Raw genomic sequence first — 12452 nt, forward strand, 5'->3', positions numbered from 1 at the left:
TGACATCGTGCTGGGAATATTCTTGACTTTCAAAAGCAACAACAACAACAACAACAACAAGTCATGTATGTTCACTACTGAACATTATTAGTGCACTAGTGAACTAGTGAGAGTGTGAAAAGTGCATTTTCAAAATGTCTACAGGGCTAAAAGTGCTCATAGTTGCCAAAACACTCATACAACAGTGGGAAGATGGGAAGTGTCACCTGTATTCCAGGGAGAAACGTGTCAACTCGGTACCGTTGTAAAGCCATTTAAACTCCAGAGGCCAGCTGCCCTCAGCCATGCAGGTGAGAACCAACCGGTTCCCTTCCAGGTGGATTTGGGTTGCCACTGGCTCCATCTTGAAGTAGGGTGGGACATCATCTGGAGGGAGAGACAGCAAGAGAGAAAGAGGCTTAGCATGTTTCACTCAAGTAGGACATGTTTCTGGATCAACATACTTGTTAGTTCAAAGACAACATTTCTATCAACCAATCCGATATAAGGGTGAGATTCAGAGTCAAGCTTAGGGCTGAGGTTACATGTATTCATTTTAGCAGACGCTTTTATGCTTTTATCCAAAGCGACTTACAAACCAGAATAATACAAGAGTATTAATCCAAGAGAGAGAAAACAATACATGTAGCTAGCTGTCAGTTTCACTAGAATAGCACTTGAGCAGAAGTGTAAAATAGTGGAGAACAATGCTAGTTACTGTAGTGCTGGCATTTGATGATCTTCTGTAGATGTCTTTTGTAAATGAGCAAATGTTTTTTTTCCTTCTTTTTTTTAAATCAAATGAAAAGCACATGGAATACTATTTATTATGCACAACTGGTTCTCAACAGGAGATCCAGGGCCCACTTGAGGGCCAAAACTAACTTCCAGGTGGGCCCCAAATAAGCCTTAAAATTAAATTTAATTACATTAACATAATCTAATACTGCAAAATACCGCAAGTGGCGCATTCCACTGAGAATCCATGAAACGCGTTTTATTAGTTTTTTAATGCTGATATATTAAACCCATTTAAAAATCATAATAAACCATAATGCGACTGAATTCACAATCGCTACCATTCAATTAAATTAATATATGTGACGCAGGTTTACAATGTGCGCTTTAATTATTTAAGTTACATGCCCTTAGATTATGTACGTGCTTGTCTGATTGGCTCTGTTCACAGTTAATGTTGCTTCACAGGAACTGTTATCATTTACATGTGTGAAGCGTCCCAAACTCCATCTACGCATATTGCTGTAAGTTTTTTTTTTTTTTTTACAGCATCTATCTGGGAACGCAACATGCGTCATTTCATCAGATTTGTAAGGTAATCATTTATAAACCTACGCAAACACACATTAATATCTGTCAATATGCTAACATCGCGATTTCAAAATAAAAGCTCAACCCCTCTGAGTTTACACGTTTTGATGTTCATATATTCAACAGTGGCTGTAGCATGTCTGTCTTGAAGAAATGGCCAAATATTAAAGATTAAGTGGACACTTGAATTAAATGTTGTTTTAGTCAATATTAAACAAGGATTAGATCTGGCAGTAAAGTGTAAAAACAATCGTCAGGCCATCGGCGCCCTCTGTAGTCATTTGTTATGATGCCTAATGTACACTTCCTCTATTGTTTATAATACTTTATGTATTTTAACAGTTTGGTTAAACAAAAACTTATGATTACTTGCTTTTGATACTTTATTTGAACTAATTGTTATTGCCTCGTTGCTATTATATATGTATTTTAAGTCATTTTAAAGGCTATTGTTCACTTAGGTCTATTTTTATTACCACTATATACAGTTATTTGATTAGAGGAATAATCGACCAGTTACTCGATTACCAAAATAACCGTTAGTGACAGCATAGTTTTATTAATGTTTTTTCTTTTTTTTTTTACCATTAATCAACAGATCCTGGCTAAAGTCATTTCAAGTTTATTTAAATTCATGTTGTCCAAGTGACTGACTTGTTTACGTGTAATTAGTCCATCCATTCCCACATGTTAGACCCATTTTTGAAACAAAAGTTAAATGCGTTGAGAAAAGTTATTATAGTTTCAGTAACAATGACATAAATTACAAAAATGTCCAAAAATTAAATTTGTACCAAGGGTACACAGCTGGGGTAAAACGCCCTCATCGGTGGGATAAAATGCCCCCACCCCTCCCCCCACATCTGACAAAGCAATTTGCTTTAAACATTTACAGCAAGATCAGAGTACAGGCAGTTTTTGCTTAAAATGAAAAAGAATATAATCAGTACTTATGCATTACAAAATTATAATAGCTTATTTGAAAAACTTTGTTAGCTGATGCTAACTCACTAGCCACCTGATGCTAATTTGAGGTAATTTTAAAATATAAAGTACAAATATTTTTATTCAACCAACTAGTTAGAATACATTTGATGGAAAAACAAAGGATTTGATGTTCAGAACAAAGTAACTACAGTAATTGACCATTGCCCCCTGGCGGCGTTTTACCCCACTGACTATGTTTGAGTAAAAAAATGTCATTCTGAAAATATAATTATATTTTTATTAAATAACACATACTCCCTATCTGGCCCTACTGTTCCCATATCGTATAACTGTGATGTTCTACAAAACAACAAGCTTTAAAAACACTTTTTCCTAGTGCTGAAAATTAGATAATTTACGGTGAAATCGGTTTTCTCTAAGGTACATCACCACTGTAAGCTTCATAGTGAATACCTCTACATCACATTATTTTGACTTTATATTGTGGTTATTTTGGGGAAAACAGTAGGGGGGCACTTTCTCCCACTCTACCTTACTGCCTCTCTTGGCTCCTAAGATTAGTTAAATTGCTAGTTAGTCCATTACAGGTGTGTCTTCAGCCATTTTTTGAAGATTCTGTTGTTTGGATGAAGGACAGAAAATCATTTCACCACAGACTGTGATGCTTTTAGACAGTGACCTCACCACAACGGCACCACTGGGCATCGCTCGGCCAGTGACCGCAGGGGATGAGACAGAACGGATCTAAAAAAGGTTACAGTTACCGCTGGAGCTGTGACTGTTTCCATCTTTAAAGTTTTATTTTTGGCCTTTGATATATATAGATAGTGGCAGGACGTCAGAGCTTGTGCACTACCCATCAGGCCATGTATTCAACAGGCTATGATTGTTTGAAAGGGATGTTGTTTACTACAGACAAAAAAAGATGAAACATGTCTCATTGCTGAATCACATCATGCTGAGAGTGAGAGAGAAAGAAACATAGGCAAAAGAAGCCATTAGGAACGAAACGCTAAACATGATTTGACAAACCGAATTTGGCCTCTTAAAATATAAAAGACAATTTAAGTAACGATTTGTCTGTTGTGACGCTGAGGCGCTCTGGAGACGTCTAAAGTCTTGATAGAGGGAGGGTGAAGTGAGAATTTCAGGGGCCTGACGGGCTAAGTGAGGGAAGGTTTTGAAGATAACTTTAAGATGCAGTCGCTCCGCCTGCAAACCTGACAGAATGAGCTATAGTGTGCTGGGGAATCCATTCATCTTCAGTCTTTCTAAAACAGCCGGATTATACAGACTCTCAGACAAACACAAAGCCCTGCATGCGGGTGCCTTCAGCTGGGAGACAAAGTGCTTTCATTTCCCTCACGAGGAGCAGATGATGGGACCTATCGATCGCAACCGACTCGTTCTCTGTAGGTGACAAGGATCTGATTGTCACTGTGTTTGTGAAAAGCCAATTAACGCTTGTATTAATTGAGGCAATAAGCTAGCAAGCCCTGGAGCTCTGTTGCAGGGTTGTTAAACATAGTACTAATTTCTCTGTGCTGTGAGGTGCACTGAAAGGCATGCTACAGAGTCTCTCCTCTAGGGGGCGCCACTAAGCATATACAAATCTCAGTTTCAAACAAACAAACAAATATATATACATATATACTTGTATATGACACATATTAACAACCCTCACAGTGTGGCTACTGAAAATGTTGCCTGGGGCTCATAGACAAGAATGGAGAAGCATATTCATCCCCATATTCTTATATGCATATTTTTTATTTTCGCTATGGTCATGCACATATGTATAAGTACCTATGAAAACAATCATAAAACGCTCCTCTGCGTGAAGAAAGGGTAATTCTTTTCCTCTAAAGGATTTGGACTGATATCGGCCTAATCAAGCCTGGTGCAACCCTCCAAATCATTGCCACTGGGTAACAGGCTCTTAAAAACAATTCCTCTGTGGGCAGATACAGACTGCCAGTCATTTCAAATCCACCCCCCACCCAGTCCTCACTATCCCCCCACCCTGAGTGCACAGCGCTCGCCAACCATGCCACCACAGTCATTTTATCCTCCAGTAAATGCACTGCCATTCAGCACAGCCAGCCGAGAGGCAGATCCACTTAGCAATGCCGCACTATAAACATACCACCATTAGAGACCTCAGGTGCAAAATCAGGCTCCACATCGATTGGCTGAAAGCAGCATCCCCCCTACGACGATATGATGGACGGTTGTGCATATGTGTGCGAATGTGTGTGTGGTTTGGCTGTTCGATTGTTTGTGCCATCTTATGAAGTCTCATCTAGACTGTCCGCGGGAAAGGAAAATCAGGAGTGAGACTTTCTTTGATATCTCATTCGTTTCTCCTAGACAAAAATCAAATTAAATGATGGGAAAATGGAGACTTTTATTTGAGTTTATTTTCCTAAAGATTTATTCCTGAGAAAAAATACCACCCAACGATGTCTTACACTATGCCCATATTTGTTGAAATAGAAAGAGTTCAATATACTCAATTTAAATATTTCTTAACAAACTCTTAGCAATCTTTTATAATATGCACATAAATTGTGTAGATCTGTACTATACTCTCTTTATAGATACTCTATACTATTCATAGGCATATGACTGATTTACAAAGAGGGTGTGTGTGGGTGAGGGTGCATACTTATATACATAAGTAGTCCTTGCTAAAAAGCATGTAAATGGATGCTAACAATAACAGATTGCAACTCATTGCTTGTTCAGACCACTGTCAAAGCATTCGGTTGGCAGAGGCCAGCTGCCATTTTGTTTTCTTAGGTGGCTGAAACTTCAACTGATTATTTTCTAAACAACCTGAGGCAAGGACTACATTATTGTTGGTTAATGGTGGCTATTACCTTCGGTCTATGGTCGTACAGTAGGTTACCATTTGCCCCATGTGTGTGTTTTTCTAAGGAATTTTAGGAGAAACACTGAGAGATAGTTTAAACAAAACTGAGAACTGCATAATGTCCCCTATAAAAGACAAACCTCTGCACAATTTTCCTCTGAGTGAGGCAGAACTGAGACCTTCGATTTTAAACTGCTTCTGAGGAAAGTTATGCTGTTTGTCTAAACTGTTAACGTTTGTGGTCGAGAGATCTCAAAAGGGTTGGAGCAGCTGTGTTGTTTTAGGTTTAAAAAAAAAAATGAACAGGGTCTTTGTGGCCGAGTACACAATGCGGTGAAAATTTCACTCCCATGGGTTCCTATTATGTCAGACGAAAGGTTATGTTAGCATGAAATGGAGGCAGAGCACAGACTAGTTTGCAGAGGTCTGACATTGTCCTCACACAGGAAGCTTCTTGGTGCTGAGAGCGATCTCCATATTGTAATGAGAATGTCAGTCAGTGCCTGTGGCCTCTTCACTGTTTGAGCGCCAGGCTTTGATCTGCCGGGGCTCAGGCAGGGTTAAGCAGCTCTGTTTCTCACTCTCTAAAATCCTGCTCGGAGTGGGCGGGCTAGGTCCGCAGGAGAGCGTGCCCACAGAGAGAAAGAAACCCCAGGTCAGGATGATGCTAAACTCAGCCTTAATGAGCCATAACGCAGGTGCCATTTCTCATCAGAATCCCCGTGGTTCGGAAGTGCAAGAAAAAGATAAAACTAAAAGGTGCCTTTTTGTCTTGATCTTCATGGGGGGGGCGCCAGGAGGTAGGAAGAAAATCATTGTGCACTAGGTGAATGAAGTGTGCTATTTTGAGGTTCCTTCCACGCATTGTATGTTTGTGCGTGGGGGTGTTGGGTGGTGTGGATTGCTGGTCCAGATGGAGAACCTAGGGGAGGTTCCTCTGCGGTGGAGGAGCCCTGCAGCGGGCAAGCTGAGCTGGCCGGAGTCAGGGGGCGGTTAATGTTCTCTTCATGCTTGGTCGGGCCGAGACCATCATTCTGCTGTGCCCTTATCCACCTTGCCACCACTGGCCACCTTAGAAACGACAAAGAAGCGCTTCCACTAACCTGACAGCCAACCTCGAATGGCAACGCTCCACTTAGGCTGCTGTAGCTGTAGCACACACAGAATTTTAATAGCTCTGAGACAAAGGCCACAGGCAGCGGCCAGGATCCATAAAGCATGGCCCTTAGAGCTTTCACTCCACCATGCTGGCACGCAGTCATACTCTTGGGGCTCGGACTGAACACTTGTTCTGCCATTCTCTCCCTTATTCCAACACTATAGGGCCATGTCCCCTTCCGCTTAATCCTCTGGCACCTGTGCATAAGCACATTAGCCAATCCCTCTCTTCTCATCACAAAGGCTAAGAATGAGTGGACGCAAGTTCTAGGTAACCTCTGGCTTAAAGCTGTTTTTAAGAGGTACCCTTTTCTAAATCATTGTAGAACCTTGGGGTAATAGTCACCTCTGATTTGTCTTGGCAAAAAAGAGCACAGCAATTCCTGCACTGCCTGCAAGTGTAATGGTGGCCGTGCCCCTAACCTTAAAGTGCAATACCGGAGAAGTCAGTGTATGTGCTTGTTTGCCTCTCTGCCTGTCCAGGTGAGTGTACGAGACTGGCACAGGAACAATCCTGCTTTGCGCTCCTGGTCCCCGCTGAAGGTCAGCCTGATCTGTCACTCTCTTTCAGCGGCGGTTGTCACGGTGACAACCGGCACCCTGCCGATTTACACTTCATCAACTCTCCAAGCGTGCAAAGTGCCCTCCACCCTGGCAGCAAGGTGAAGAGCCCCATTACCCTTCGGGCCAAACAAGCATGTTGCCGCATTAAGACAAACACAGATGCAACAGCAGTGTGGCCGCAGCGTTGTCGTCACCGTCACATCCGGCGTTCCGGCCCACGTTACCGCGTACAGTATCTGCCGTCGTATTTGTGGCTGGTAAAATTACATTTGTGAGGCACAAGGGTGGGCGCTTCAGGTGTTCTTTTGTTTAGGCAGATTGCGATAGCACCCAGAAAGACAGAAAAAGCTTTTATTTTACTGTTGTTGTCTTTCTTTGAAAAGCACCACAGGTCTGTTGAATGAGGCGTAGAATAATAAAGGAACTCGGAATTACTTTGTTTGACTTCTGTTGCAATTCAATCGGTGGGGTAATTTGCAGTCTCTCATAGCTCTGAATTTCATTAGCTCCTCAGGTTTTCTCAGCACATCTGTCTATGACTGCAGTATGAGTAGGTTGCCGCGGGTTAATGGATGTGTAATTGATGCGATTAATTGAGGTGTAATGTAGCACGGCATTGCGATTTTGATCCAGGGGGCTGCGGGCAGCCAGTGACGTAACTCAAACACAATTAGAGGCGGCATTGAGCTATCAAATAGAGATTTAATTAGGAGTGAAGACAGAATGGGGGGCAGTCAATGGTCGGCAGATTGAATTATCCGAGCACAGCCTCCTGAAGGCGGCATCGACACAATGCCAGCTCACATTCTTCCCCCGCCCTCTCTTTCTTTCAACACCTATCTATTTTCTTACCTTTTGTCACTTCTTCTTTCTCTGCCACTTCGTCACAGTCTCTGGCGCTGTGCATATGCTGTCTCCTTGCATTTCCCTCTATAACTTCTCTTTCTACTCACCTCTGTTTGCATCTCTCTCTGCCTCTTGCTTCATCTCCCTTTCTCCTTCTCTGGTTCTCAATCTTTCTCTGACTCAACACCAGGGGATGTATGCGCCCTGGGACGTGTCTCTGATATCCATGAGATTAATTAGGCACCGGCGCGCTTGGCACAACACTGAGAAGCAACTGTGCACGCCAACCATCAATTAATGAGATGCCGTGCACCCTCATACTTCATCCACATCTATTTTTCACCCCTCTGTCAATGCCTCTGAGAATCCCAATCAGTTGCCCCGACTGCATGTTTCTCTCTTCATCCAGTGGACTCTGTGAAGTCAGATACTGTTTTGATGGACTTGAGTAGTGAGTTTTGGAGCGAAGCGCTGAAGTTTTAATGGCATGTGCGCTGTAATTACGTGCCTACTTATGGAGAACTACATCTTAGAGCTTGTCTTCCCGTCTAATTTATTGCAAGTAGGTAGGTGGCAAACAAAACCGGAAAATGAGAGTGCACGCTACAAATTCACTTGATCTTGGTTCGAAGAAAATTACATCATGTAAGTTGAAGGCATGCAAACACCTCAACCGAAGTGGAAAGAAGAAAAATCGGAGGCAGGAAAACACTCCGGCATGGCACGAAGAGGCAGCTACGAACTGTATTTAGAAAGTAGGGCAAAGAATAATGGAGGAAAATAACAAACAAAGGCATCGAAATGAGAATTCCACTGAGCCCCGGGTCATTAGAGTTAATTCTGCGCATTCTGCCATCTGCTGCGATTGTTTACACTTGCCTGGATAATTAGATCCTAATTAGTTGATGGGGTGGTGGGAAAGCATTCCATCCACACATTATTATTTCACCGGCTCCATTATGGTAGAGCACCTGGACGTATGACATGGCACTGTCCAAAACCTCGCTCGCCTAATGCCGGGCTCACGAAAGAACGAGTCGAAAAACAAACAAACACAAAAATGACAAATATGCAGTGTAATTATGGGCTGATACGCCCTTTTAGGCTCCCCTACAGGAAATCACACATTGCATTCTTCGCGACTAAATGGCATCCGAGGCAATCATTTCAAATGGAAAGGACGGCCTAGGCCCCATCTGTTCGAGCAGTCATTTCACTGGGCCTTAGAGATACTGACACTCCAACAGCACAGAACAAGCTGTCGGATTCCTCCCGCTTTCTTCCAACCCCTCCCCTACACCTGAAACCCCTGTGTTGGAGAGATAGCGCACTTGTTAATAGTCAGGAGTTCTGCATTGTATCTGGAGGCTGGCATTGTAATATATGTGCGTGGAAAGGCCGCTGATTGTGATTCTTATCATTGCGTGTGTGCTGGCTAGAGCGCCGCGAGGTGACTGAGTGAATGGCAGGGCTGGATGTAAATGCTAATGGCGGCATGGCTGTGACAGAGAGAAGAATTACCATCCGCCTTCATTACATTTACAGCCGTCCGCGTGCCAAAGCAGACAGGGCTCGGCTTGGACACCCGTTTATTTATTTGTTATGAGGGTGCAGAACACGGTTCGCATTAGGAACATCAGTCACATGCGTTTCGTAGGGGAGGGACAGCAAAGGATGCAGCCCTGCACCGTCAAGGATACGTCAGCCATATTTTACATCACAGTGACTTGAAACAGAGAAGCATCAACACTCTGGGTTTTTTTCACCCGACTTTAGAAGAGAGAGACAGAACGTGTCCTCACAGAGGACAAAACAATATTGAGGCTAAAAACTGCACAATGGCCGTACATCTGGGAGCAAAAGCTGGTAACAAAAGTAGGGGAAAAACTATTCTGCGACTGGAACAAGCAAGACACATGGGGAGTTGAAATGAGGTGACCAAACAAGTACTTTTATGTTTGAGAACATACACAAAACAATTTGAGCAGACAAACAGCAGTTTCTCATCTCAGCCTGCTGATAGTCTACAGTGTGTAATGGCACTCCATTACACACATACACACACTTCCTACAGACCTTTTTGACCACCATTTTCCCCCATCATTCTTCTTAATAGGGCTGTTGGTGTTCTCAGAGATGGTGTAATTATACCTCCCCAGTGACTCCCATGACCCCACTTCCAGCTGCAGTCCCCATTCACTGAGAGTAAGCACTCCACATCCCTAAACACCTCATCGCTGACCCCTGACCTCTGTTATTCCGAGAGTTCTGTTCCAGCCGGAACCCCGTAGCTGTGTTTAGGCTACCGCGGCCAGCTCCGTCTAGAAGCGGTGGGCATTTGGACGCAGATGTACGCACAGACCGCAGATACGGATCCGAACGCTCAGACATTATGCTAATGACATTGTTCTCACACATCTTACATGTCTCCTCGCTGAATCTCATCTCGCTTCTCAATTACCAAGATATTGTGCATCAGTAGCTGAGAGGCACTGCGCAGAAACAAAAGGAGAGAGGAGTTCTTTTCAAAACACTAATTATTGTGTTTTCCGGGACACAATAGTGGCCGGCGGTGGTCTTGCAAGTGAGGGCGGGTGCAATTAACCTCCATAGTCAGCATAAAACAGCAGCGTCTGGAATCTGCTCCGTGCTTGTGGTTAACATGGCACCCGTATAGATAAACTTCCTGGAATCCTGGAGTTTGAGTAAGACTGACCACACCTTTAAAAATAGACTAAATAAGCATCTGGTTATACAAACACGGGAGAGGGCAAGAACTGCGGTGCAGCCTGCTTGGGATCAGCATTTTGCTGTAAAAACTGCAGACGAATGTGGTTTAAATTCATGTGCCCTGGTCACAGGGATAGATTTCTACAGCACAGGTTAGGGTCTGGCCAAGTGAAATATGGGTTGATAGGCACATTAACGATTTATTTAAATGAGTGAGTACTTTTGTTGTCTGCCACGCATAAGGGTGAAGAATTTGTGGACAGCTGCTGGGCTTAATGACTAGTTTCAAATATGTCACATTAATGCCATCCAGGAGGAACGAGAAACCCACGCAGTTTTTTCTGATTGGGTTCACACCAACACCAAGCCCAAATGGAATCTACTGACTTTTATGTGTGGAATTCTTTGGAATGGATTTAAAATTAAACTAAAATTCTTTTGGTAGCTTAGGGATAATTCACCCTTTTTTGTCCATACAATGGAAGCCAGTGATCACCAACATTTTTCAAATATTGTTCTGTGTTCTGCAGAAAAAAACAAAGTCGTACATGTTTGAACAACAAAAACCTTTAAGACTTTGCATTTGAATTTTTGGGTGAACTAACCCTTTAAATCAGCTTACTGGTTTGGCTTCAAGAACCAAATGTTGCAACATAGGCTTATCGGAAATATGTGCCTCTAAATACGTTTTGGCAATACTAAAAAAACAACAACACAAATTTGTGCGAATCACTGCAGTTTCCAGTTGAAATGAACACTAGAGGCAGTAATTTTCACACAGTTACTTGCAGAATATTATATTATGGCTTCAAAACAATCCTGCATGATTTGAAAACTGATACTTCTGAACGTTGTCATCGCATAGCTATGCAGCTTCATATGCATGAGTTTTCCAATTCAGTAGGTTTGCTCGGTAGCTCACGTAATATGGCGCTGCACTTAAGAAATTATGAGCTCCGTTACGAATCCCATGAAACTATGATTTGACATAATAGCTCAAATTCACATAAAGAAGTAAAAATAGCACGGCTGCCTCAACTTTTGCATTTATTAACACTGTTGGTCAGGTTTAGCATTGGGTTTGGTGTAGGGGATATTTCCAACAAGAGCATTAACCTTTAGCGACACTCCCTGGATATTTGAATTCTGAACAGCCGCAATAAGTACTTTAAGCAGCATAATAAATACAGAGCAATACGTGCCTGTACCATCGTAATTAAACCGTGCCACGGTCATGTACTGAACGTGTGATTTACTGCCACCCTCTGAACATTTCACTTTAAAACCGCCGTAAGGTAAGGTACGTATTACGGTGTTGTGGAAATGTATATAGAGGCATGTATTTCCAATGAGCCTGGGTTGAGATTTTACATTCAGGCATTGCTTCTGCTTTATGCTTTTGGTTTAAAACAATGTTAATAAATCAAACACTCAAATGTATTAAAATACTCATTAACTGAATCTCAACAATAAGTATGTAAATTAACCATTTTTCGCATGCATAAACAGCATTTACCAGCATGGAACAAGCGCAAGTTAAATATTGTGTTAGCATTAATCAAGATAGAATGGAGAGGTGAATTTGATGTTGTCAAAACTGATATGATACCACCTTTCTAAGCTAATAAGCATATTTATTTTGCTAATGCATGATTAGATTTTATTATTAGCATTTAGATTTTTTTTTTTTTTATTGAACAGACCAGTGAACCAACCAACTGAGAACCACTGGCTTGAAGCAGAATCAAATTAGCCAAACTAAACACACAAATACAGAAAGGGGTGGAAAACTTTGTGAATGGCGGACACAACTTCTGCTTGAGGTGAACAACACAGAACTTTTCTGTAGGGCAACAGCTGGCTCTACTGACATATCTTTCCGTCTTTTTGGACTTAACTCTAAAACATTTGTAATGATGTTTAATCATCAGTTCTGTGAAATGTCTCTTTCTTTTCCTGCAGCAAAGGTGAGAATCAAAAACCTTGCTGTAGGGGGGGAAAATACTTTCCACCCCACCCAGAT

At 42.2% G+C, this 12452-nt stretch overlaps 1 protein-coding gene across 3 annotated transcripts in view; it reads right to left on the minus strand.

Annotated features, from left to right (window-relative positions):
• The window catches only part of sdk2a (sidekick cell adhesion molecule 2a), a 192355-nt gene that overhangs the window by 87923 nt on the left and 91980 nt on the right, over positions 1-12452 (minus strand). For all 3 annotated transcript variants that reach the window (XM_051102943.1, XM_051102939.1, XM_051102933.1), the window contains exon 2: positions 207-366. In XM_051102943.1, the coding sequence (XP_050958900.1) occupies positions 207-366 (160 nt within the window). The remainder of the gene's footprint in view (positions 1-206; positions 367-12452) is intronic.

Source organism: Labeo rohita, chromosome 3, assembly GCF_022985175.1.
Source record: "Labeo rohita strain BAU-BD-2019 chromosome 3, IGBB_LRoh.1.0, whole genome shotgun sequence".
In the NCBI taxonomy this organism is placed as follows: Eukaryota; Metazoa; Chordata; class Actinopteri; order Cypriniformes; family Cyprinidae; genus Labeo; species Labeo rohita.